This window comes from Pituophis catenifer, unplaced genomic scaffold, assembly GCF_029215685.1.
Source record: "Pituophis catenifer annectens isolate HBS135680 unplaced genomic scaffold, rPitCat1.0.hap2 SCAF_14, whole genome shotgun sequence".
In the NCBI taxonomy this organism is placed as follows: Eukaryota; Metazoa; Chordata; class Lepidosauria; order Squamata; family Colubridae; genus Pituophis; species Pituophis catenifer.
In genome coordinates, this window is record NW_027256894.1 from 13,804,497 (window position 1) to 13,830,693 (window position 26,197).

A 26,197-nucleotide genomic window follows, 5' to 3' on the forward strand; every position below is an offset into this window, starting at 1 on the left:
TCGCTTTTCTTTGAGAAGCTTTGGAGATGGACGGTGCTGCCCCATGCCTGTGAATGCCAGCAGAGGCTTAGGTTCCTCGGTTTGCAAGCCCTACTGTGAGCATGTTTGTTTGGAAGGGCGGCCCCAGTGACTGTAGAGCCCAGGGATCCATTTCTCATCTTTAAGCCTGCTCGGATCGGATTAGGATGCTGAAATAAGCGGGGCTCCACCTTTGGTTCTCGGTTCAGGCAGATGACCTCTCCTCGCGCTTGGGAGCTTCCAGGTTACCAGCGGCTGAAGCATCATGACCTGCTCTCACAATGTGGTTTTCCTCTTGGACACGGCGGATTCTGCCGAGAAAGATCACCTTCACCTGGCCGCCTTGAGGATCTTGAACTTCTTGGGTTGCAAGTTTGGTCTGGCTAAGGTCCGATGGGATTTCAAATTCTTTGACTCCATGAGAATCCGTGGCCGGGCTTCGCGAGTAGGCAGTTTCCGGGAGCTTGGGTCCCGCAGCTGGGAAGACTTTGAGGAAGAGCTGGAGGCCAGGTTCGGGAAGCAGCTCTGCCCTCCGTGCTCCCCTGGCCCGACACCACGATCCACCGTCACTCGGAACATTCTGAAAGAAACCCTGCTGGACTATCAGTGGGACCGCCCTGAAATAGTCTCTCCTACCAAACCAGTGCTGAGGAGCCAGAAAAACAAATTAACGGTGATTGTGGACAATCCTCCAGCGCAATCCACTCACACGGGCTTTGCTAATGCCATTTTCGTCTTATCTCCCTGCCCTCATTCCCAGAGGGAACTATGGCAATTTATATCTGGGATCTACGCTCCTTTGCCAGAAGAACTGCCTCCTTCGCATGACCTGGCTGAAAAATTCCTCCCTAAGGGGATCCAAGACATGATGGTCAGTCATAAGGTCACTCTGTATTGGATGGACACCACTGAATGGTCCAAGGTAAAAAAAAAAAAAAAAGTCTCAGATTATCATTCTGATTATCATTCAAACGAATGTTGGCTGCATTCGTTTTCCCTCCTTCGAAACTCATACGTTATTATTTTATTTGGTACTACCCGAGCTATAAAACTAATAGAGCAAATGGTTCCATGTTTATCTAGTGGGGTTTGATCTAGTGGGGTCATTCATTCATTTTTATTTATTAATTTTAAAAAAATATTTGCTGCCCATCTCATATTGAAACAACTGGAAGGTTCATGTAACGTGCAGGTGCCCAAGAAACCATATTGCAGCTCAGCATCATGGTCTGATTCAAAGGTCACAGCAAGTGAGTGGATAAGTTCCCACAACCTGCTGAGTCATAAATCGCGCAGCTCAATGTTAACCTAGTCTTGCATACTGTACTGTTCTTACCTGTGACGATCAGCCTTATTCCGGTCATCGTTGATTTGTCTCCTTTCAGCTTCTTGATCCCCCCGATCACGTTGGCTACCTCACGTTGCTTGAAGTGATGCACATTCTGGGAGGCACCATTTTGCCCTCGGAGGTCTTAACGCAGCATTTAGATCATCAGAAAAAAAGGACCATCCATTCATCTTCTGATCTTCCATCGTTCACTCCTTGGACTAAACTGCTGCCTTTGGATTCCGCTTTGAACGGCTTGTTTTCCTCACGTTCTTCTTTACAAACGTCCTTCCCAAATCTGGATGGAGTCCTGCTCCTGAAGGCGGATGGTAACGAAAAATAATATATATGGTTTGTGGGGGGGTTTACAGGTAGTCCTTGATTTAACAACAGTTCATTTAATGACTGTTCAAAGCAGGGGTGAAATGCTCCCGGTTCGCCCGATCTGGTAGCGATGGCGGTGGGTGGTTCGGAGAACCGGTAGCAAAAATCCCTGCGGTCTCCCCCCTCCCCCCCATTCCCAGCTGAGCCACGCGATCATCAGAGGCTTTTTAAATTATCTTTAAAAGCATTTTTTCTACAACCTTTTCTGCCGAAAAAATGCTTTTAAAAGTAAAAAAAAAAGTTTCTGATGATCACGTGGCTCAGCTGGGATCATCAGAGGCTTCTAAAAGCATTTTTTTCTTCAACCTCTTAAGGTTGTAGAAAAAATGCTTTTAAAAGTAAAAAAAAAAAGTTGGCCACACCCACCCAGTCACATTACCCCCCCACACCAAGCCACGCCCACAGACCCGGTAGTAACAAATTTTAGATTTTACCCCTGGTTCAAATTACAAAGACACTGAAAAAAGTGATTTATTATTTATTTATTTATTGAGTTTATATAGCCGCCTATTCACCCATGGTGGCTCACAGAATATAAAACCACATTTAAAACAATAAAAACTAACAATGAGAATCAAATAAATTAATATAGTACAATATAACAAAACCACCTCACACGAGCCATTGAATGGGGTCCATCCCACTTGGGCTTGTTATCAGGGGATGTCTTATTTTGGGGGAAACGGTCTCATTTTTTTAGCATTTTTCTCAGCTGTTATTCTTTATTCTTTTATTCATTACTGCATACAGAAATTCTAGAAAGAAAGTTTGCTTGCTTGATTAACCTTTCTGATCTTCAAAATGAGCAGGAAAAGAAGCAGCCTGGAGTTGCGCTGTGGTGCTGGAGCCCTTAACTTTGAACCAGAGGCACTTCGAAGGGACAGTCACGATACAACTTAAATGCACCATGACAGACTGGAAGTCAGCGCCCGTTAGAAATCTTCACACAGAGAGCTGGACCCTCCAGAGCAAGCCATTGGGACCTTCAGCTCGAGAGATTCGTTGGTTCCAGCAGTTTGTAAAATATATTCTGGCTCAAGAACTTCATATGGTAAGTCTCTCTTTTCATTCTGCAAAGCAAATCTACTGATAAGTTCTGTATGTTTTGGACTTTAAGATGCACCGTTTTTCCACCGAAAAGTGGGCGAAAATTTAGGTGCGTCTCATAGACCGAATACGGGCATTTTTGGCCTCCCGAACCCTCTGCGCGTCGCGTTTTACCCTCCCCGGCCCCCAGAAGCACTCTGCAGTGCTCCACATGGCCTCTTTTTGGCGAAAATGGGCTGTGTGGAGCACTGCAGAGTGCTTCTGGGGGCCAGGGAGGGTGGAAACGCAACGCGCGGAGGCCAAAAACAATTTTTTTCTTGTTTTCCTCCAGTAAGTTTAGGTGCATCTTATAGTCTGAAAAATACGGTAATTGATAAGCATGGTGATGTTGATTATGTTTCACAATCAGGTTGTCCTCTGCTTACGACCACAACTGAGCCCAAAATTTATGTTGTTAAGTGAGAAATTTGTTAAGTGAGTTGTGCCCCATTTTACGACTTTTCTTGTCGCCTTTGTTAAGGGGATCACTTCTGTTGTGAATCTGGTTTCCCCGTTGACTCTGCTCGTCAGAAGGTCACACGATCCCAGGAAACCGCAACGGTCATAAATATGAATCAGTTATCTAGTATCTGAATGTAAATCATGGGACACTAGGGATGCTACAACGGCCGCAAATGTAGAAAAACGGTCATAAGTCAAGTTTTTCGGTAATGTTGTAACTTTGAGCGATCTCTAAATGAACTGTTGTAAGTCGAGGACTACAACAGTATCTGGTAGGAGCTCTGGTAGGAAGAATGTCCAGTAGAGAGGTTTTTTCCAAGAGTTTGTTCACTCTGAGTAAACTTGCACTGTGCTTTCTATTAACATGGTGCAAACTGGTTTTTATTTTTGAAAAGGCAACTTGGTCTGGTTTTCTTTTGAGGAAGAAGATGTTTCGCTTCCTATTCTGGAAGCTTCATCAGTTGTATTGGATAGTGCGGGAGATGGAAGGACAGTTAGCGACAGTTGGGATTAGCTGGTGGGGGTGGGAAATGATAGGTTCTGACAGGAGGTTGGTGGGGTCGGAAATGGATGTTTCACCATTCTTGAAACCAAGGGTTATGCAAGCCGCTGAAAGTTTGAGAGGCAGCTCCCAGCTCTCCAAAGGCTGCCATCAACCTGTAATTCTCAAGAGAGAAGGAAACAATGGTGACATATGTTTGTTTATTTTATGTTTTATTAAATTTGTATACCGCCCTACTCCCGCAGGACTCAGGGCGGTGAACAGGCACAGGATAAAATACAGAAATAAAAAAATTAAAAACAATTTAAAACCAAATTAAATAATTTAGCCCACGACAATTAAAATCCCAATAAATTTAAAACAAATTAGAATTTCAATTTAAAATTTAAAAGAAAGGGGAGAAAAATTATTCCAGGCCGGCTTGCTGGAATAAGAGGGTCTTAAGAGCACGGCGGAAGGTGCGTAGATCCGGGATCCTCCATATCTCCGGGGGGAGCTCGTTCCAGATAGTGGATATATTGGGGGGAAACCAGGTCAGCCTTTAGGCCTCTTCAAAAACGACTTTGCTCCATGGAAAATGAAATATTTGCTGAGTCCGTAGCATCATTCACCTCACTGAAGTGCCTTCACAACGCCTTCTGGGGTCTTGTCCAACCAACAGCTTTATGGGACTCTAGACATTAAACGAAGCCACAGAGCAGCTTATCTGTTTCAAAGGATGCTTTGCTGAAAGGATGGTCGAAACAAAATCCCTCCTTCAAAGCATCTTTTTTTGTGTGTGTTTCTCAGGAAGGTTTGTGCCACCTCTCATTGTTCTCATGTTTCTCTTCTGTTGGAAAGGTCGCTGAAGTGACATTTTCATCCGGAGCTCATTCTCCTTGTACCGGAGTTTTCTCCCCCATCTCTGGCACCACCGCACTTCTTTCTCTGCTCTTTGCTGAAGAAGTGGCAGAAGATGAAGGGTCCCTCCTTCAACCCTCTCCTGTGGCAGAGAACTTTTCCAAGGAGGAGGACTTCTGTTTGCCAGAAGTCGTGAGCAGCGTGTTACGTCAAGTTATGGAGGACTCAGACGAAGACCACCAAGCAAGTCCTGGTAAGCCTGATCTTTTTTTTACCACTCTGGTTTTCAGATGTTCCAAGAAGTCCCACAATATTTTGTCCGAAAAGGAACTGTTTGCAGTGTCTCAGGCAGATTTTCTTGGCCAATGACCTGTTCGGAATTGTTGTGGCCTGTTGGCCGCCAGCCCTTCCAGCAGCTGAATCAGAGGAGGAAGAGGAGGCGTGGAAGTCAGGGCCAGCATCAAGGCATCCTGAGAGCTCCGAGGGGGAAGAGAAAATGGAGCTGTCAGAGATAGAGACAGGTGCCTGGACTGTCTGTCACCCTCAAATGGAGAGTCAACAGCCCCCAGGACTGGAGGTAGCTGATGAGGAAGAGGAGGAACAGCTGGGTCCAGCCTGATGCGCGGATGCGCAGAAGGCAGAGGAGAGGAGAGCAGTGGAAATCTATGGGCTGATCCTTGGGACGGAAGAGCCACCACTGCTAGCGAAGCCCCACCCTAGTTCTGGGGATAAAAGGCAGGGGGCGGAAAGAATAGGTGTTACAGACAACTATTCATCTCCTTGCTGGACAGACAGGATAGGATAGCCTTTATTGTCATTGTACATCATATATACAACGAAATTGGTTTAGCCTCTGGTGCAATCCATTACGGAAGATTATGGAGAAGGAGATTATCGATTTTATTACAAGCTCATCTATAATATCTAAAAGTGTTTCTTGCTCAGGGTTGGCTAAAATAGGTTCTATCTAGACATGTGTAGAGTTGATGCAGTTTCTTTCTAATAAAGTAGGATTTGTCTTTTTGTTTTTTTTAAAAAAAATGTTTCATCTATACATGTTATACAGAGAGTTTATGTCCAGGATGGGTCCAGCAGGAGCTTTTCTGTACTCAAACCTGGAGTCCTGCAGTCCTTGAGGATTGGTACAGTGTGTCAAATCTATGCGGTGCAAGCTCACGCTTGATGGAATCATTCAGGTAATTCCTCTTCCTTCCTTCCTTTTTTTTTTTTTTTTTGGCTTAATTTAGTTTAGCGTTAATTTGGCTTAATTTAGTTTAGAGAAGAGCAAACCCAGACACCAAATACTCCACAGTTACTACTGCTGCTATAACACAATTAAATTGGAATAAATTTCCTTCCCATAGACTCTTCCAAAGGGTTTAGTTTAGTTTAGTTTTAGTTTTATTAAATTTGTATACCGCCCTATTCCCGAAGGACTCAGGGCGGTGAACAGGCACAAGATAAAATACAGAAATACAAAAGTTAAAAACAATTTAAAACCAAATTAAATAATATTGGCCCACGACAATTAAAATCCCAATAAATTTAAAACAAATTAAAATTTCAATTTAAAATTTAAAAGAAAGGGTAAGCATTTGTGCTCAGTAATGTCATACCATATGTCTAGATAAAAAGAAGTGCATCTGGACAAAAAACCCTCATCTGGGTTTGTTTCGAATGTGCAACCTTTACAGATGTTTTTCATTCTGAGCGGAATAATTCGGGGTGAAAGGAATGTTTAACTGTTAGTTCGACCTGCGGAATTTTGCTAATTGTTAAACGCAGTGGAGAAGGGCCATTACTTTTTGGCTTTTATTCCATTTTCCTTGTTTGTTTGTTTTTCTTTCTCTCTGTATAGGATGCTGCAAGCAAGTTCTACTCAAAACGAAGAGGAACCCCCAAAATCAGAAGCAGAGCTGAGACAATCCCTAGCAGAATTTTACCAGAAAAAAAATTCTGAGCATAGAGTTTCATCTCACCCCCGAGATCAGAAAAAGAGATGTACGCAATTTATATATAAATTTATATATATTTTGCAATCATGCAGATGAAAGCACAGGAGAACACATCACCCTTACTTAAATATAGGCAGTCCTTGATTTATGACCACAATTAAGAACAGAATTTCCATTGCTAAGCAAAGCGGTTTGTTAAATGAACTTTACACCCAATTTTATGACTTTTTTTTTTTTTTTTGCCATGGTTGTTAAGTGAATCACTGCAGTCAAGTGACTCATGCAGTTGTTAAGCGAATCTGGCTTTTCCCGTTGACTTTGATTGATGTACGCCAGCAGGGAAGGCGACAAATGGCCATCCCATGACCCTGAGATTTTGCAACCATTGTAAATACTTGCCGGTCTCCATGTGCTTACATTTTGATCATGTGACACGGGATGCTGCAACAGTCATAAGTGCGAGGACCGGTAGTATGTCGCTCTTTTTATTGCTGCTATAACCTTGAATAGTCACTAAACTGATACAGATAGTTCTCAACTTACGACCACAATCGAGCCCACAATGTACGTTGCTAAGCGAGACATTTAAGTGCTTTTGGGAAAAGTGTATTTTTGAGGTTTGATGGCTAATAACACCACTTTTGTTTTGAGTTTCAAGATAATCCTATTCCACTGCTGGAATGGCCTGGGAATAGCCCAGACCTTAACCCAATTGAAAATCTATGGAGCCGACTAAAGAAACGTGTTAGTCAGAAGCAACCCAGCAATAAAACCCAGTTAATAGAAGCAATCCTTCAATCTTGGTTTCACATGATAACAGCTGCAGAACTAAAAGACTTGGTTCACTCCATAGGAAGAAGTTCTAAGGCCGTCATTCATGCTAAAGGTTACCCAACTAAGTATTAACTGACGTGGTGATCATTTTTGTATATCTCATTTTTTCTGTGTTTCACTTTTCTTCTTTATGCTGTAACAGCTATTCTAATAGCAAATCCTTCATAAAAGTTATTCCATTACATTCTTGACCATTCTTTCCATTGATATATAATTTTTTATGGTACTACTCCCCCCCCCCCCCAAAAAAAAGTGGTGTTATTACCTAGTTTCAGAAAATACACTTTTCCCAAAGGGTTTCCACAATTTTGGCCACTACTGTAGATTAAAAGAAGTTAAATGATTCCATACGTTCTATATCCATGGTTCTCAACCTGGTGGTCTGTGGACAGTTTCCACAATTTTGGCCACTATTGTAATGAACCAAGTTCACATTTCGCTTTTGTTTTCCTCTTGGACAGGCGCGGTTCCCCGGACACCCATTAGGCGGAAGATGAAAACCATGCCCCGTTCTCTTCAGATGCTGAACACTGCCATGTTCAACGTGAAAGCTCAGAAACACCAGCCGGAGGGAGAGCTGCCAGTGCATAAAAAGCCACGCCAAAGGCTGCTCTCCAGAAAATTGGATGGCAAAGGGGAAGGAAACGGAAGGAAACGGAAAAGCAAGATAAGTGCGTGGAAATCAGTTCTCTGTCATGTGTAGTAGGGAAACCAAAAGTCCTGTGTTTCAGAACAAAGAGTAGGAGTCAAAACTGGGTGTCTTGGTGCAGATTTAAGGGAGAATTGCAAACATTCTAGAACAGGGGTCTCCAACCCCCAGTCCACGGCCCGGTACTTGTCTATGGCCCGTTGGGAACCAGGCCACGCAAGCCGCAGATGGTGTGGTCTACCAGCAGCCTGTAGAGCTGGCAGCAGAGTCGGACAGTGAGGAGGCATGCCTACCAGAGCTGAGCTCGCGTGCCCACCAATATGGCTATGTGTGCCACCTGTGGCACATGTGCCATAGGTCCGCCATCATGGCCCTATACCATTCCTGACAGATGGCAGCCCGTCTGTCTTCTTAAAAGCCTCCAGTGATGAAGTTCCCACAACCTCCGAAGGGCAACTTCTGTTCCACTAGTTGATTGTTCTCACTGTCAGAAAATTTCTCCTTATTTCCAGGTTGAATCTCTCCTTGGTCAGTTTCCATCCATTATTCCTTGTCTGACCTTCAGGTGCTTGAATTATAAGAGGCTTCTTAGTCAGTGTACTAGGTTAGTCCGCATGGAGAGGTCTGGCTTGTTAACGGTGGAATTGTGAAGTTTGTGAGTGAATAGAAATGCGTTAACACTGGGGAGGAAAAACTCAACAAATGAAAAGAGGATTATTTGCCCCATCATTTGACCCTGGTCTTCGTACCTCAAGGTTTTCCTGATCCTCTTGCTGTAAATTCACTGTTATAACCTAAGCAATTATGTTAACATTCAACTGTGAGACATTTATATTCCAGCAAGATATTTCATGCTTCTGTGTGTTTTTGCAGACTTCAGTACTGAAGATGAAATGCTTTCTTATCTCAATGCAAACTACCAGAACGCTGTGATGGACGGAGAAAATTTGTTTGCACGTTCTCAAGATATGGTGACAGCTGTTAATACGTTTCAGAACTCCAGTGAGGTAGAGTCATTGCTTAGATACACTTCTCTTTGCCTCCCAGAGGTTTTTCAAAGGTCTTTATGGGTCAAAGGCAGAGGTGGTATTCAGCCGGTTTGGGCGAAGCAGTAATGGCGACCTGTGGGTGGGCCCGCGCGGGCGCAATCCTGTCCTATATCGCTGTGTTTTTGATGCTGCACACATGTGGACGGCATGCACGAGCGATTTGCCGTGTTGTTTGATGTTGCACGCATATGCGGATGGTGCGTGCGAGCGAATTGCTGTGTTTTGTGATGCCGTATGCATGCGCGGATGGCGCCCGCACACATTTCCGGTGCTGGGCGAACTGATTGCTACAGTATGTGAAACCCATCTCTGGTTAAAGGCACTGAAAGGAAGGCTAAAGAGAACAAGCTTACTGTATTTTCCGGAATATAAGATGCACCTTTTTCCCCCCTAAAAGAGGCTGAAAATTTGGGTGCATCTTATACTCCGAATGTAGCTTTTTCAAAGCTATTTTTTTTCAGCCCTAACGAGGCGCTAGCAAGTGAAGCAATCTTCCCAGCTTTGCCTGCTCCCTCGACTCTGACTCCTCCGCTGTGCTTTAACGAGGCGCTAGCGAGTGAAGCGATCTCTATGCTTTGCTCCGACTCTCAGCTGTTCTCTTTTTTTCAGCCCTAACTAGGCGCTAGCCGAGTGAAGCGATCTCCCCCTGCTTTGCCTGCTTTTCTCATTGCTTCTTCCTCTCAGCTGTGCCTTAGAAGCTGTTTTTTATCCCCAAGCAGGGGATAAAAAACCAGCAAATTAATGTGCTGAAGCTGACCAGACTAAGGACGCTAGCCAGATGAATACCTAGTAGGCAGATTTTTTTCCTATTTTCCCCCCCAAAAAACTAAGCTGCGTCTTATACTCCGAAAAATATGGTATATTTCTATATTACAGAAGCATAAATCCCCTGTCTACATGGTGAAATGACATTAGCAATCAAGAAAAAGTTTATACTGTATTTTACCATTCTTTTTGACTCCAGCTAATCGCCTGCCTGCCTATACACTAGCATTAAGGAACATCCTGCAAGGCAGCTATTGGTCATGGCCCTTTGTAAGATGGACAATCGAGTTTGTTTTTTTCTCTCCCAGATCTTTTCCACATTATATGCTTTTGGTTTAGAGACCACAAGAAAGCTGTAGATGCTAGGATAAGAGCTGAAATTCTTCCGTTCCAGAGGAGAATGCCTCCCCCCTCCATATATATATATATATGTATATATATATACTTTCTACTGCAGAAACAATAAACCTGATTGGATTAGAACAAGCCACCTCCAGCGAGACTTGACTTTGAAAACAGTCGTATCATGTTTTCAGCACAGCACAAATGACATTAAAAGTTACTGAAACAGAGCAATACAATTTTGTTCTGAAGCTTGAGAAGGACATCTTGACGGGAACATCCTGTGGGTATTCCCTTTTTCTATTCAAATGTCATCTTCCATATAAAGGAAGAAAAAAAGGATTTCATTCTGTCTCAATTCGTTTGCTCCTTAGTACAAGGCTCTTAAGATTTAGCAGTGGCATATAAATCTATTAAATAAGTGTCTCTTTGATATCTGCTTTGTTGTTCGCATTTAATTACCGTATTTTTCGGAGTATAAGATGCTCTGGACTATAAGATGCACCTACCTTTTTTGGGGAGGAAAACGAGGAAAAAATCTGCCTCTGCCTCCCAGGAATTTGCCTGCTTGCAGCAAACAGCCTGTTTTAGTTTATTTTCATTTTCAGCATAGCCTGATTAGCACAAGAAAAAAAATCTGCTCCCAACAATTTACCTCCTTGCAGCAAGCAGCAGAGGCCCGCGCAGCAATAGGCAATGGCAATCCCTGCAGCCTGAAACAGTTGAGAGTCAGGGCGGCCGATGCAACCGACAATCAACTGCTTGTGCTAATAAGGCTGTGCTGAAGCTGAAATGGGCTGTTTGCTGCAAGGAGGCAAATTGCTGGGAGGCAGAGGCAGATTTTTTTCCCTTGTTTTCCTCCCCAAAAAAGGGTGGGGGCCAGCGGATGGGCAGAGCTACATTCGGTGTATAAGACCGAATTTTCACCCTCGGGGGGGTGCGTCTTATACTCCGAAAAATATGGTAGGTAGCCTCTCTCTTTTTGTGCAGTTATTCCAATGGGCTATTTTTGTGATTGCCACTTGTATTCGGTGCATATCTGCAGTAACACCTTTGTGTCTGATGTTGTGTTCATAGGCAACTTGTCTAGACACGATCCAAAGACATCTCCTGAAGACCACCAACACTCTTCGTCAACAACTTGCCGCTGATCCTGATAAAGAAACCGGGATCAAAGAGTATGAAGCCTGATCTTTGCTTCTGAAATAATATGACTCAATTAATTTTTAGATGAAGGGATTCCTCTGTGTATAAGTGGAGGGATTTAGTTGAATGCTTGATGTCGTGTTGTCCTTGATTTAAATTTACTCCCTTTATGTTGTTGCATACCCATCCTGTAATTAGCCTTGGCAAAATGTACTATTTTGTACATATGGTATATGGATAAAACTGAATTATAGAGCCCTGGTGGCGCAATGGTTATAGAATGTAGGATTGCAGGCTAATTCTGCCGACTGCCAGCAGTTCGATCCTGACCAGCTCAAGATTGACTCAGCCATCCATTCTTCCAAGGTCGGGAAAATGAGGACCCAGATTGTTGTGGGCAAATAGGCTGACTCTAAACTGCTTGGAGAGGGCTGGAAACCTCCATGAAACGATATATAAGTCTAAATGCTATTGCTGCTATATATGTACATTTGTAGACTGGTTTTCCACTAGAATACTTGATAGTAATTGATTGATAAACAATTAAAATACCCTTAGTCCAAACTGCTACTGTAATTGGTATTAATTGAGAACATTTGCAACTTTGGGCACTGTGTGGAAAATTACTTTTCAGAGTAATTTCTTCTGCACCCCCTCCCCACAGTCCATTTTTATTGCTACAGTTGAAGGAGAAATAGAAACAAGGAATATTCTCAATCTGTCTTTTCCTTTTTTTTTTTTTTTTTTTTTTAAGGTGCCGACTTCAGGTGTATTTGCGCCTGGAGATGTGCCTGCAACATCCTTCTTTGCAAAATAACACAGACAGAATGGAGCAGCTTATGCAAGAGGTAAATAAAGTGTGTGTGTGTGTGTGTGTGTGTGAGAGAGAGAGAGAGACAGAGAGAGAGAGAGAGAGACATCTCTTGAGTCCTGGAAAGTAAGACTTCGTTTTTTACTTTGAGTATCATGGATTTGAAGACTTTTACTCTCTTGCAGATGACGGAGTTACTTAGGATGCTGTGCTTGAATAAAGACCCAGGATACCTCAGCAGTTTTTTGGAAGAAGTTGTAGATATGTAAGTGATCAAAAATCAGAGGCAATTGATTCGTATTTATGACTCTTGCGGTGCCCTAAGGTCTTGTGATCAACTTTTGCGATCTTCTGAAAAGCAAAGTCAACGGGGAAACCGGATTCTCTTAACAGCCGGGCTTCTAACTTATCAACTGCAGTGATTCACTTAACCAGTGGGACAACAAAAGTCTTAAAAGGGGGCAAAACTCACTCAACAAATGTCTCTCTTAAGAACAGAAATGTTGGGCTCCATTGTGGTCGGAAGTCGAGGACTACCTGTACGTAGTACATGAATATACATGAAATTCGCCAAGATTTAAATCCTGTGGTTTTGCGCTCTCCCTACAGATATCTGGAATCTATGCCCAAGACTCTTGGTGATTTGTACTACAGTCTGGGAACGGAGATTCCCGCTAAGTTAGCTTCCGTCCTCCCAACGGATTTCTTTAGCGATGATTCCATCGCTGAGGAGACACAGAGTGTGTCCCTTCCTGCTTCTGCCGCCTCCCTTCCACTTTCTAAAGCAGCTTCTTTAAGCGCTGAAGCAGACGAGCTGGAAGAACTGCGCACCCGATCTGCCAAGAAACGGTAGGTGTATGTGAGAAAAAGGGGATTGACAGTGTTGAGTTTAATTCAGGCTAAAACGTAGGAGCAACTTTGCAAGATCCTTGCAAAATGTTAGTTCTATCTCCTTTTTTTTTTTTCTTCCAGTGTTGCTTCTGCTTCTGTAATTGATTTCTATATAACCACAATATTGGTTGAATCCGTGATGGCAAACCTGTGGCATGCAGAGCCCTCTCTGTGGGCATGCATGCCAGCCAGCTGGTCTTTGTGCGAAGATCAGCTGGCTGGCGTGCGTGCGCGTGACGAAACCCAGAAGAGCAGCTGGCCGCCGTACACATGTGCACTGGCCAGCTGCTCTCTTCCGGGTTCTGGTGTGGGTACTCCTGCACACGCTCTCCAGTTTTCACGCCGAAAAGGTTAGCTGTCACTGGATTGGGTTATTGGGTGGAAAACAGAGTTGGGCTGTTAATCTGTTGGGTTTATTGTGTGGGAATATTCTGAAGTCAGTGTGTGAGAAACTCAAGTCTTGCTCACCTTAAAAACAGGCTTGATTCATATCAAGAAGGGAAGTAAACGTCCTACATCTTTAAAACAGTAGCTAGAATCTAAATGATTTTGCTTCCCTTGCTGAAAACGTTTGTCTTCTGCTTTCAGAAAGCATCCGTTAGCCAGACATAGGAGTATCACAGAAATGTCACAGAATTTACGCCAAATAGAAATTCCTCAAGCATCGTGGAACCACAGGAGAAAGGTGAATCTTCCAGTGGGGAACAAATAGCTTGCGACATTAAAGGGAGGGGAAACGTGCACAACGGTTAGAAAAGGCAACTCTGTTTTATAAAGAACTTAGTCCTTTGGAAAGTGTGATCATTTTTGTGCATAGAAGGGAGAGGCGTCCTTTTACTTTCTGTAGAACCTGGAATGAAGTACCGTATTTTTCGGAGTATAAGACGCACCTTTTTCCCCAAAAAAAGAGGGTGAAAATCTGGGTGCGTTTTATACTCCGAATGTAGCCCCGCCCAGTCTCTCAAACAGGTTTCAGAGGCTGAAAAAAGCATCAGAAAGAAGCTTCAGAAAAAAAGCCTCCAAACAGAGCTTCAGAAAAAAAGCCTCTGAAGTTTCAGAGGCTTTTTTTCTGAAGCTCTGTTTTGGAGGCTTTCAGAGGCAGAAAAACAAGGCGTAGAGCTCACAACCAACAAACCTGTTGCTAAAATTCACCTCTGGGAACAGCTGAGTGGGGGTATTCCGATCCACCCGCCAATCAGCTTTATTTTCGCCCCCAAAAACGAAGGTGCGTCTTAAATTCCGGTGCGTTTTATACTCTGAAAAATACGGTAGTTTTTATTCACCGATATTAGTTTTCTACTGACGCCTTGTAAATGATGTGAATTTTGAAGCCTTTCTAATGCCGTGTTCTAAATTTTCAGGACACCTCTCATGGGCCCCTGGATGCCAAACTAGCACCCATTTCCAAGAAAATGGGAGTACAAGGTAGGTCTTCTTTCCTAGGTTTCTCTCACCATGTACATGTATACATCCGAACTAGACTGTGTTGTTTTTCGTGTCATATAATATTTGTGGGTACATGCATAATTTTGTATTTATTTATTTTAAGTTGTAATGTTTATGTTTACATTAGAGCCCTTTGAGAGCTGTATGCAACGTAATTTCATTTTAATATAATGCCGATTAGCCGATTCAAAGTGACAATATTCTATTCTAAGCAGGAAGTGAGGTGATATTTCTCTCACATTGCAGGGAGCTAAGATGTTAGACAGCGACTGCGTGTCCTAAAAACGACATTCTCTCAGTGAATATGTTTTTTATTACAGTCGCCGATCAGCGTTGCAAACTAACAAACAAAAACCATTGAAAATAAAACAAAGCAAGATAAAACACTGCAGTTGGTGGCAGGTTCATCAGTGCATAATCGAAATCTGCCTAATTTTGCAAGCAGCATAACAAAATTGAGCTCCATGCAAGGGGGCTCAATCGTACTGATCTGATAACTGTACATAAAAAAGATTATTAAAAAGCAACCTCTCCACTCGGTCCACTTGCTACTTTCACTACTTCTTCGGCATAACTTAATGGCTAAACAGAGGAAATTTAGGCTAATTGGTAAAGTTAATCACTGCATAGCTAAAGAGATGACTCCTTCACAGCATATGTATTATATTTATAAACCGTTTTTAATCTTTATTTTTGAGCACCCTTAATTCTGCCCTTTGCTTCCATGTAATACGTACATCCACAAATTGTATCCGTTACCTCACTGACTTGACGAACTCGAGCAATTAGACGTTTGTCTTAAAAGATGTTTTACTGCTGTTTTTCTTAAATATTTTACTGATGATTGGTTTTGTCCAGTTTACGCTTGCACACCAGAAAACCTCTTGTTTTTGTTGCTTTCAGAAGTGACAAAGGTGAGAAGAAATCTTTTCAATGAAGAAACTCTACCTCTGGGGAAAAGTTCCTTACCAAAGATGGCTCGGAGCCAGTCAGTTTCCATTTTAGAAGATCTAAAACATAAACGCAGCAGATCTAAGGAAGATATTAGAGGTAAAGGGAATAATGGCTAGAATACTAAGAGCCTTGAATAAAGGTCAATTGGCATAAATCACTCCTATTCCATGAGTGACTTTTTATTTACAATGACTATATTACTTGCTGTTTATATGTACACTGAGCTTATGCACTGGCGATAAATCCCTTGTGTGTCCAATCACCCTTGGCCAATAAAGAATTTTGATTCGATTTCTAGTCTATTCTGGTATATGGAATTTATTTTCACAGCACTATATTCCCTAAGAGACGTGGTGGCTCAGTGACTAAGACGCTGAGCTTGTAAATCGAAAGGTCGGCAATTCAGCGGTTCGAATCTCTAGTGCCGCATAACGGGGTGAGCTCCTGTTACTTGTCCCAGCTTCTGCCAACCTAGCAGTTCGAAAGCACGTAAAAAATGCAAGTAGAAAAATAGGGACCACCTTTGGTGGGAAGGGAACAGTATTCTTTGTGCCTTTGGCATTTAGTCATGCCGGCCACATGACCACGGAGACGTTTTCGGACAGCGCTGGCTCTTCGGCTTTGAAACAGAGATGAGCACTGCCCCCTAGAGTTGGCAAACAACTAGACATATGTACGAGGAAAACCTTTACCTTATATTCCCTACATCTGATAAAGTGGAGTTCATCCACTATAGCTTATATGAGAAAATGTGATTGTGTTCAAGATGCTACAACATTTGTCATGATAACATGGGGGAGTAGCAGCTGCTTTCAATACAAATTCAGTCCTGAAAAAGAATCTCTGTCCTCGCTTCCCAAACAGGAAGCAAACAGATTGCTTGCTTAAGTGTGATCTTATTTCTCTACACAACTTAACTCTGTTTCAGCTCATCACAAGCTATTGACCAAAAGGGTGGCAGAAACCCCTCTGCACAAGCAGATGTCCAGGAGGCTGCTGCAGAGGCAGATTACAGGCCGGTGAGTGAAAGCTTCAGATTCGTTTAATAGCAATTTACCAATCTTACTTTGGAATAAAGTCAAAATTCCTTCCTTTCTTCCTTTCTTTACTTCTACACCTCTTACTGCTCCACTAAGTCTCAAACATTCTTTTCTTCAAAGGGGTTCAGATCCTGGGTCTGATGTTGGCATTGTAGAAGAATCTCCTGAAAAAACTATAACCTGTAAGTACCGATTGGCAGGCTCTTGCAAATCAAACTGACTCGAGGATTGAGAGATGCTGGTTACAGGAGTGCAATTAAAATTATCTTCATAGCAGAGCAAGAAGGAGAAGCGCTTCTTATGAATCTCTAACCTTGGCCTGTTATAGATTACTTTAGTTTATACACAGGATGTGGTCTGAACCCTCAACAAGAATTTGAGAAATAGCAGTAGCACTTAGATTTATATACCGCTTCATAGTGCTTTACAGCCTCTCTAAGCGGTTTACAGAGTCAGCCTATTGCCCCCCAACAATCTGGGTCCTCATTTTACCGACTTTGGAAGACTGAGTCAACCTTGAGCCGATCAGGATCGAACTGCTGGCAGTGGGCAGAATTAGCCTGCAGTACTACATTCTAACTGCTGCGCCACCCCAGCTCTTATGACTAAATTCTGGCTTTGGGTAAGAGCCATGTACCAGGTACAGCATTGTTATCTCAGCTACTTTCATCTTTTCAAAGCAGCCAAGTCACAGGATGAAATAGAGACTCAGCCTTTCTACTCTGGTGCAAAGTGGCTCCAATTTCATCTAGATCATGGGGAGGGGGGGTGTTGTGGTGGGTCTCAAAAATTTTTACTGGTTCTGTGGGTGTGGCTTGGTGGGCATGGCAGGGGAAGGATAGTGTAAAATCTCCATTCCCTCCCAATCAGCTGGGACTCGGGAGGCAGAGGTTCTCTGAACTATTCAAAATTTCCGCTACTGGTTCTCCAGAACTGGTCAGAACCGGCTGAAACCCACCTCGGGGGTGTGTGACTGTGAGAGAGCGAGAGAAAGGCAGTTTGAAGGACACGGACCGACGCTAACCGCAGCCCTTTGTAGTCACGTCTCCAAGTTTAGTGTTAATTCTGCCTCTTAGTGGTGGTGTCTAGAACCCTTATTTGCTAGAGGCAGAGACTAGCAGTCTTCCACCTTGCCAATTTATGCTTCTGAAAAATGATAGTATCCAAAGAATTTGTCATGAGCTTTGAAGTGTTGTTTCTTTTGATCAGTGGGGCTTCCAGTCCTCAGTATTTCTTTCCAAGGGTGACATACTCTATATCCATGATGGCGAACCTACGGCACGCGTGCCACAGGTGGCACGCTGAGTCATATCTGTGGGCACGCGAATGTTGCCCTAGCTCAGCTCCTGCATGCATGCGCACGCCAGCCAGCTGATTTTTGGGCCTTCCGGGCCCGGAAGTCGAGAAACGGGCTGTTTCTGGCCTCCAGAGGGCTTCTGGGGTGGTGGGGAAGGCCGTTTTCACCCTTCCCAAACTCCAAGAAAGCCTCTGGAACCTGGGGAGGGCGAAAAATGGGCCCACTGGGCCATCGCCTGCCAAAAGTGGGGGAGCAGGGCGCAGAGGGGTATTGAGTGTGGGCACGCGTACACATGAAACCCCCGCGCTCCTCCCGCTTTTGGCACGCAACAGCAAAAAGTTTAGCCATCACTGGTCTATATCAAGCATTAACGCTCCTTGATTCTCTCCCCTTTTGTTCTCTCTTCCTAAAAGATGGTTTAAGAAGAAGTCCGCGGATCAAGCAATTGATGCAGGATAAATTTCTCTCCAGCAACATCCGCTCCCTAGAGCCAAACCAGAAGAACACACCACAAGTGCATTCTGCACATCTGGAAGAACCAGGTAAGGAAGGAGATCTAATAGAGATGCAAGCAAGGGAGAGATTGAGTTTCCTCACTTGTATCAGTATTTATGTCTGTACTATTTAGAACAGGTTTCTTTTTGATCTCCAACTTAAATTGACATCAAAGCCTTTCCTATTTTCTAATAGAGTAAACAATGGCAATAGCACTTAGACTTATATACCGCTTTACAGTGCTTTACAGCCCTCTCTAAGTGGTTTACAGAGTCAGCACATGGCCCCCAACAATCTGGGTCCTCATTTTATCCACCTCAGAAGGATGGAAGGCTGAGTCGACCTTGAGCCTGGTGAGATTTGAACTGCCAAATTGCAGGCAGCCGGCAGGCAGCAGAAATAGCCTGCAGTACTGCACTCTAACTACTGTGCCACCGTGACTCAAACAACCCCAGCCTTCCAGATATTATTTCCTTGAAGTTCTCAGCATCCCTCACCAATGACTAGGCTGGCTAAATGATGCTAGGAGGTGTAGTTCAGTAGTATTTAGAAGGACATGGGGTTTTCATTTTGATTTATATCAATAATAGGTAGAGTTTATCCTGCAAACTTACAGATAACATTTGTTTAAGCTTGTCTAAACTGTTGAATCTTTATTCACAGGTCTGGCTTCACCTCCCGTAAAAGCCCCCCAATCTCCAAAGAGTATACTTTTTGGAGAAGTTTTCGGTGGATTTAGTTTGGGGAGAACGAGCTCTCCCCAAACGAGAAGAAAACAACTCACCTTTGATGAGCCTGTTCCTCAGGTAGAATTGCCATCTTTCTGTTTTTCTCAATATTCTTCTGGTTTCTTAAAATTTATTAATCAAATGTATGCCCATCTCACCAAAAGTAATTCTAGGTGATCGACACTGTTTTTCCCTGTTTCTTTGCTCTTTTTAAAAGTTCTTGGATCTAGACTAACCATTTACAAGGCATCTGCTTGGCAATTGTACACTTACAAATGACCTCAGCCTACTGATAGGTAATATATTCTTCAGTAGGTGTTTATCTAAAATATATTAGAATTCAATGATATGAAGTTGCTGTTCATAGAAGAAGGTACATGCCATCTTTAAAGAGGGTTGTTAAGTGAGCTCCAGCTAATTCTACAAAGCAATTATTACACACCGCAGTTCTGCTAAGATCTTTGTTTTCAACATTTCTTGAAAACATCGAGCCGCGGTGGCACAGTGGTTAGAGTGCAGTACTGCAGGCTACTTCTGCTGACTGCTGGGTGCCTGCAATTTGGCAGTTCAAATCTCACTAGGCTCAAGGTTGACTCAGCCTTCCAAGGTCAGTAAAATGAGGACCCAAATTGTTGGGGGCCTCTGTAAACTGCTTAGAGAGGCCTGTAAAGCACTGTAAAGCGGTATATAAGTCTAAGTGCTATTGCTATCATGTTTCCCCGAAAATAAGACCCTGTCTTATATTTTTTTGAACCCTGAAATAAGCACTTGGCTTTATTGTCATGCACTCAAAAGCCCAATTGGGCTTATTATCAGGGGATGTCTTATTTTGGGGGAAACAGGGTATCTTCATGCTTAAAAAAGGGCAGAGTTTATTCTGTCCTTTTCTCTGTATCTCTGACCTTTTCCACGCTTCTTTCACAGGCACCAGGGAAGAGTTATTTTCAGTCTTCCCAGGAGCTCTTAAATCCCAAAGGCAGCACGCTGAGAAGATCTCCTCGGATTCAAGAAAAGGCACGACGGACTCCCCAGAAAACTCCAGCCGTTAAAAATTCGGTGGCCAAATGTTTGGGAAATCTTTTCTCCCCTGTGAGACAGAAGAGCAAATCCTTGCCTATATCCACTGAAAACCAGGAATCCTGTCTGCCTTGGATTGCGGAGAAGAAGAACGGGGATCCTTCCTCACCCAAGGCAGCAGAACTCCAAACTCCAGAGAAACCACCGCTCTCTGACGTGCTGGATGACGTGTTTGCTTTGCCTGCAGATGGTCCCGATTCGCCCATCATTCTGTCGCCTCCTTCGTCCCCGTTTGCTCTTCAGAGGAAGCCATACTCAGAACTGCAATCTCCAAGGCTTTCCTTGAGAATCGCGCCCCCATTAATGCCTATGGTTTCGGCTGAGAACCGGACGTTTGAGATACGAAGAAATACCTGCCCTGAGCCAGTCTCATCTGTGGACTTCCCCTCGCTGTTGACAGGAGCATCCTCTTCAGCCTTCAAAGATGCTCATCCAGAACTGGGTTTGACACATATCCAGAACAGTCCGAATATTAGGACCGTTTCCGAATCCGCTTCAGAGATTCGTTCTGCTTTCCAATCAGACGGTATCCCTTCGTCCTGTAATGGGTCTGCAAAAGCTGGGAGCCCTTGCACACTTTTTCCAACTAGGGAAAAGCTGGGGAGAAACTCTTGCAGTCCCCAAGAAACACAGAGTGTCCGAAAGACCTCCCCCATAAAAACCCTGGGCTCCCTTCCTTCCTTGCCCAGAGAGGAACATCCCTCTATGGGTACCAGAAGCCTTGGGGCTGAAACCAGCCCATTTATTAAACCTGGCAATACGGAGGATGCTTCACTGGATCAGAGACCTGAACCAACAACTAAAATAATAAGTCCAACTAAGAGGAAGGATTTAGAGAGACGCCTGTCGCCTACCTTCTCTTCCAATAATCCCATGCACTTTGCGCATGCCGTAGTATTGTGCGAAAAGCTGGATCTCAGCAAGTCTCTTTCAGATGGTTCTCCTGTAGATCCAGGCTCTAAGAGTAGCCCTTCTTCAGCAGAGGACGCTGCAGGTAGGCAGCCTCTGCTCTTCACAAGTCCTCCCAGGCGAGATCAGGACTCCCCGCTTGCAATCTCAAAGCCAGGGTCTGGCGCCTATGCATTGCGCTGCACCGCCGACAGAAGGCAACGGGAAGCCGCCGCACGGCTGGAGAAGGAAGAGAAGGCGGCCTCCTCTCAAAGTCTCGGGGCCACAGCTACGCCGCTGACCTATGAAGTTGAGCTTGAAATGCAAGCTTCTGGTTTGCCGAAGCTCCGCATCAGAAAAGTGGCTTCCGAGCTCGCACAGCGGCCTCTCAATTTGTCTGACAAACTCAAGGGGGAGGAAAATGATCGCGCTGTGGGGGACGTTTCGGTGGCCTGGTGTAGTAGGCACTTGGAGAAATTGGAACCCGTCTCCATCTCACCATCCTGCGTTCGCTCTGCCCACAACACCCCTGGGAAGTTTGGGATGGGCGGGCAGACTTATATATGCCATTCCTATTCACCCACCACTCTCTGTACCTCATCTACAACTTCCCCTTCCCAGGGCAGCGCCGGCATCCCTTGGACCCCGTCTCCGAAACGTAAAGGGAAGGTTACCCCCGAGGCCATCAAAGATTGGCCGCGAAGGAAAAGGGCCACAGTGGGCTACAGCAGAAGCGAAAGGCCGGCAGAAGCCGTTGGAGAAGAGCCAGCCCCACCTCCCGGGGCCAAGGAAGCATCAGAACTCTTCAGTAGCAGAAAGGTTCGGCTCCTGGGAGACCTGGAACTTGAAGGAATTGATAAGCTTCAAGATCAGCCACATGGGAGTGATACAGAAGGCAATAAGGACGAGAACATCTTCAGGAACACTCGGGTGCTAGAGTCTAGAAAAAGGGCTCAGGAGCAGAGAGCACTGGGTGAGGAGGCTAGCCAAGAAACGAAAAGGCCATGCCTAGCAAAAGAGAACCCCGGAGCAGCTCAACTCTACTCAAATGAACTGCTGAGCATGGGAGAACAGACGGTATCCTCAAAGTCAACGATCTTGGAGGACATCTTCAACTTCTCAGGTATCGTATTTTTTGGAGTATAAGATACTCCAGAGTATAAGACGCACCTTAATTTTGGGGGAGGAAAATAAGGAGGAAAAAAATATCTGCCTCTGCCTACCAGCATCCATCGGTATACTAGCGTCCTTAGCAAGCAGCCTGGTCAGCTTCAGCACATTAGCCTGATTCAGCACGAGCAGCTGATTGGCGGGTGGGTCGGCTTCCCGGAATACCCCCAATCAGCTGTTCCCAGAGGTGAACTTTAGCAACAGGTTTGCTGGTTGTGAGCGCGTGCGTGCTCTCTACACTCGTGCCTCGTTGGGGCAGATACGCAGCTTCAAAAATGCAGCTGATCATCGCAGGGCACTCCAGTCAGTACAGCAGTTGTTCCCAGTTGCCGTTTTGGCCTCTGCGCCTTGCTTTTTCACCCTCCGAAAGCTCCGTTGGAGAGGACGTGCGGAGGCCGAAGGGTGGGGGCTGCTGGGTGGGTATTCAGTGTATAAGACACACCCAAATTTTCACCCTCTTTTAGAGTGGGGGAGTACATCTTATACTCTGAAAAATACGGTACTTTTGGACTGTCAAGGCAGCTATTAAATTTAAGTCCCATCCGCCAGACCTTTTCATACGAGTCTAGTTAAGAATACAAAGCTTAGTTGCAGGAATCCAAATTAAAGCATTTCCAAGCAGGTGTCTGTTCAGACTCTCTTGGTCCTTGGTTCATTTCTTCTGTGGTTTGTTGATGTCATGAGAACCTGGATCTTGATCTTTAATTTCAGTGAGCTACCAGGATAAACCTATGCAGAGCTATTGATACCTTGTTTTATTTTCTACTTATGGCCGGTGGACTCCCTGAAAGCCGTTTTATCTCCTGTAAATAGCTCCTTAGATTTTTTTTCCTTCAGTGCTAGATGCAATTTTTTTTTCAATTAAGTTTAAACCTCCTGTTTTCCCAACTCCAGATACGACTCCACCCAAATCTTCAGGAAACGGCGTGATCTCTGCTAGTGGCCTTTGGGCCCTGGAACAGTCCCCTCTCCTCTACAAAGGCCCTGCTGCAACCCAGAGGAAGTGCCCAAAAGGTATGCCAATTTGCATTTCAAACCCTTGGGGTAACGAATAACAACGTTTCAAGGGAGCTCGATTTCTTGCCACTCAATATTGTGACGATGCAAGTTCTCGGTGCCCTTTCAAAATCAACCCGAGGCTTGCTTACTTGAAATATCTCGGCTTTCTTTTGAGCCGAGAAAGGGTTTTTCGAGACCAATAAAAGCCCCTGCTCTCTCTCTCAACGTGGCTTTAAAAACACGAGAAGCGAAATGATGTGACGTGAGAAAGGCAAAAAGGCAAATTCAAGGGCTGGCAATTACAATGGCTTTGGAGAACATTGTCAGCGTTCCAGAAAAACCCCAACTCCAAGTAAAGACTCTGAAGCAAGCATTTTTCAAAGTTCTATTTACCAGAATAGGTAAACTGGCACATCTGGGAAAACCCGAATCTGAGAGGTCAGAGTTTTCCCTCAGTAAATCAAAACCCCCAAAACATCCCTTCACTTCTCAGTCGATCACATGCTCCAATCACCATCCGTCCCATTTCCAGACCTCACTCCAACTACTCCTTCTCCAGATGCAGGATTGGCCTGACCTTAATTGACAGGACGTATGCTATTATGTCTAAAGACAACCCCTCTACTAAATCCCCCCCTCCTACTTTCCCACACAGGAGAAGGTGGCAGCATGGAAGCTTCCGGCCTAATATGGCTTCCAAAGCTGACAAACATATTCATACAGCGTAAAACCAAGTTGTAGCTAGGCTTGATTTCCTGAGCGGCGATCGTAGCTGAAAAAACGATGACCTGTTTGAGGTTAGCTTTCCTCAATCCTGCCTTTGAATAGTAACCAGTTTTAAGCAAAAACTCTGCAAATCACGGCCGCATAACCAGGGAATGCTTCAAACAGCCATAAATGCAGGCCGTTGCCGAGTGCCCAAAACCGGCCACAGGACTGTGGGAGAGACAGCTGTGTCAGAACTTCAGAACCAGGTCATAAGTACTTTTTGAGGGGGGGTCCATCATAACTTCAAAAGCTCGCGAAGCAACTGGTCGCTACCTGTTTAGCCAAATTAGAATCAATAGAGGAGGAGGACGCGGATTCCTTTTCCCCTTCCGCTACACACGTCACACTAACCTAGATGACGGCAAACTGTTTTTCTTCTTTCATTTGAAAAGACATTCCCTTGAGTGGTGCGGTGGCCTAGAGGTGGAGCTCTCGCCTCACAATCAGGAGGCTGTGAGTTCGATCCTAGGTAGAGGCTGATATTTCTCTCTCCGGGCACACTGAGAATATATCTGCTGAAAAAAACTCCGCATTGGCGACAGGAAGGGCATCTGGCCAGTAAATACTCAGTTCCATTCAGTTGCCCAGACTCCGCCCCACAAGTGATTATGGGATCGTCAAAAGAGGATGATGATTTGAAAAGACATTCCCTTAAGAAAGCTAGAAAGTCCTACACACCCTTCAAACAAATTGTGAGTTCCCCCATTTCTGTTCTTAACAGTTGTTCCATTGGGATTTTTCACACCTATTTTCTCCTATAGGGGAAGACCAGGATACATTTGGAGCTGCGTACGAGGACTTCTCTCTTTTCCGCAGCACGCCGGCTAGAAAGAGATCCATTACCAGGACCTACTCACGAAAAAGGCCACTCTGCTGAAACGAGATGGCCTGTGGGAATATTTTGGAGCCAGACCTTCAACCTCTTCAGGACAAACTTTGCAATCCAAATCAGGATTCAGTCACCAAAAGGCATCGCTTGTGTGTGGCTGACAGCAATTCCTTGCTGAATTCCAAGAAGAGGAGAAATGAATTCTGTATTTCAGGGGGTCTCCAAGCTTGGCCCCTTTAAGACGTGTGGACTTCAATTCCCAGAATTCTGGGCGTTGAAGTCCACAAGACTTAAAGGGGCCAAGCTTGGAGACCCCTGCTGTATTTTATATAGGTTTTTTTAAAGTAAGGGCTATGCCACTGTATGGCCTTTGCAAGGTTTTAAGAGGAATGTCCAGAACTGAGAGCAGTAAAAGCAACCACTTTTAAATTGTTCTTTTGTAAAATAAATTAATTTCTTTTGACAAACTGATTTTTCAAACGGCCGCTAAAGGTTTAGCACATCTTAGATTTGTGCTTAAGTACTCCAAGTCGCTAACTTTGACTCAACCACACTTTTGAAGTCCTAATCCTGAACCTGTTGGCTGTATCTGCAGGGAAAGAAAAGTCAAATAGCAGTTTAGCCAAGTTTATGACCAAACTTTCTCAAGGGCAAACTGTAGACAAATTTACAAAGAGCCATCTAGTTTATTGAAAGAGCAGTCCAAGAAGCTACTTAAAATATGTGTACATATTTGCAAAGGGATCAAATTTACCGTCCCTTTGTTAGAATGGCATTCGTTCTGGGAAATCCAGATTTGCAAAGAAAAGTTTCTGTAAAGAATGGAAACAAGCAGTTTTTGCCGTAAAAGGCAATTATACAAAAATAACAAAGCCAGTGAAGTCCAGGTAAAAGATCTGCGAAGATGTCAACATTTGACTGGGTTCATTCATTATATTAAAGCAGCATGTGATTTGTACAATCTGGAGATTGTATATGCAGGAAGGGATCTTCTCATCATCTCTAATCCACCGATATAGTATTTCTGATAGACAGCTATCTAGCCTCTGTTTGAAGATCTCCAGTGAAGGAGACCACCAACTTCTGAGGCAGTGTTTTCCATGATTGGACATTTTCTATCATTAGGTAAAGATTCCCCTCGCATATATGTGCTAGTCATTCCCGACTCTAGGGGGCGGTGCTCATCTCCGTTTCAAAGCCAAAGAGCCAGCGCTGTCCAAAGACGTCTCTGTGGTCATGTGGCCGGTATGACTAAACACCAAAAGCGCACGGAATGCTTTAAGCTTCCCACCAAAGGTGGTCCCTGTTTTTTCTACTCGCATTTTTTACGTGCTTTCGAACTGCTAAGTTGGCAGAAGCTGGGACAAGTAACAGGAGCTCACTCTGCTACGCGGCACTAGGGATTCGAACCGCTGAACTGCCAACCTTTCAACCGACAAGATTAG

The 26,197-nt window shown here is 44.2% G+C and overlaps 1 protein-coding gene across 1 annotated transcript; it reads left to right on the forward strand.

The window, feature by feature from the left end:
* The first annotated feature begins 253 nt into the window (after nt 1-253).
* Nucleotides 254-25,063, forward strand: TICRR (TOPBP1 interacting checkpoint and replication regulator). Its single transcript, XM_070953654.1, has 22 exons — nt 254-940; nt 1,404-1,674; nt 2,539-2,780; nt 4,620-4,872; nt 5,686-5,815; nt 6,478-6,620; nt 7,870-8,079; nt 8,931-9,064; nt 11,291-11,391; nt 12,114-12,207; nt 12,356-12,435; nt 12,780-13,019; nt 13,650-13,746; nt 14,423-14,486; nt 15,411-15,557; nt 16,390-16,480; nt 16,622-16,683; nt 18,212-18,340; nt 18,957-19,099; nt 19,946-22,109; nt 23,051-23,170; nt 24,685-25,063. The coding sequence occupies exons 1-22, from the start codon at nt 284-286 to the stop codon at nt 24,798-24,800; spliced, it is 5,688 nt and encodes a 1,895-aa protein (XP_070809755.1). The 5' UTR covers nt 254-283; the 3' UTR covers nt 24,801-25,063.
* The last annotated feature ends 1,134 nt before the right edge of the window (nt 25,064-26,197 follow it).

Coding starts and splice junctions, on each gene's coding strand:
- TICRR (XM_070953654.1), top strand. CDS start 284: ATGACCTGCTCTCACAATGTGGTTTTCCTCTTGGACACGGCGGATTCT. Junction 5,816..6,477: donor CGCTTGATGGAATCATTCAG/GTAATTCCTCTT, acceptor CTCTCTGTATAG/GATGCTGCAAGCAAGTTCTA. Junction 14,487..15,410: donor CAAGAAAATGGGAGTACAAG/GTAGGTCTTCTT, acceptor TGTTGCTTTCAG/AAGTGACAAAGGTGAGAAGA.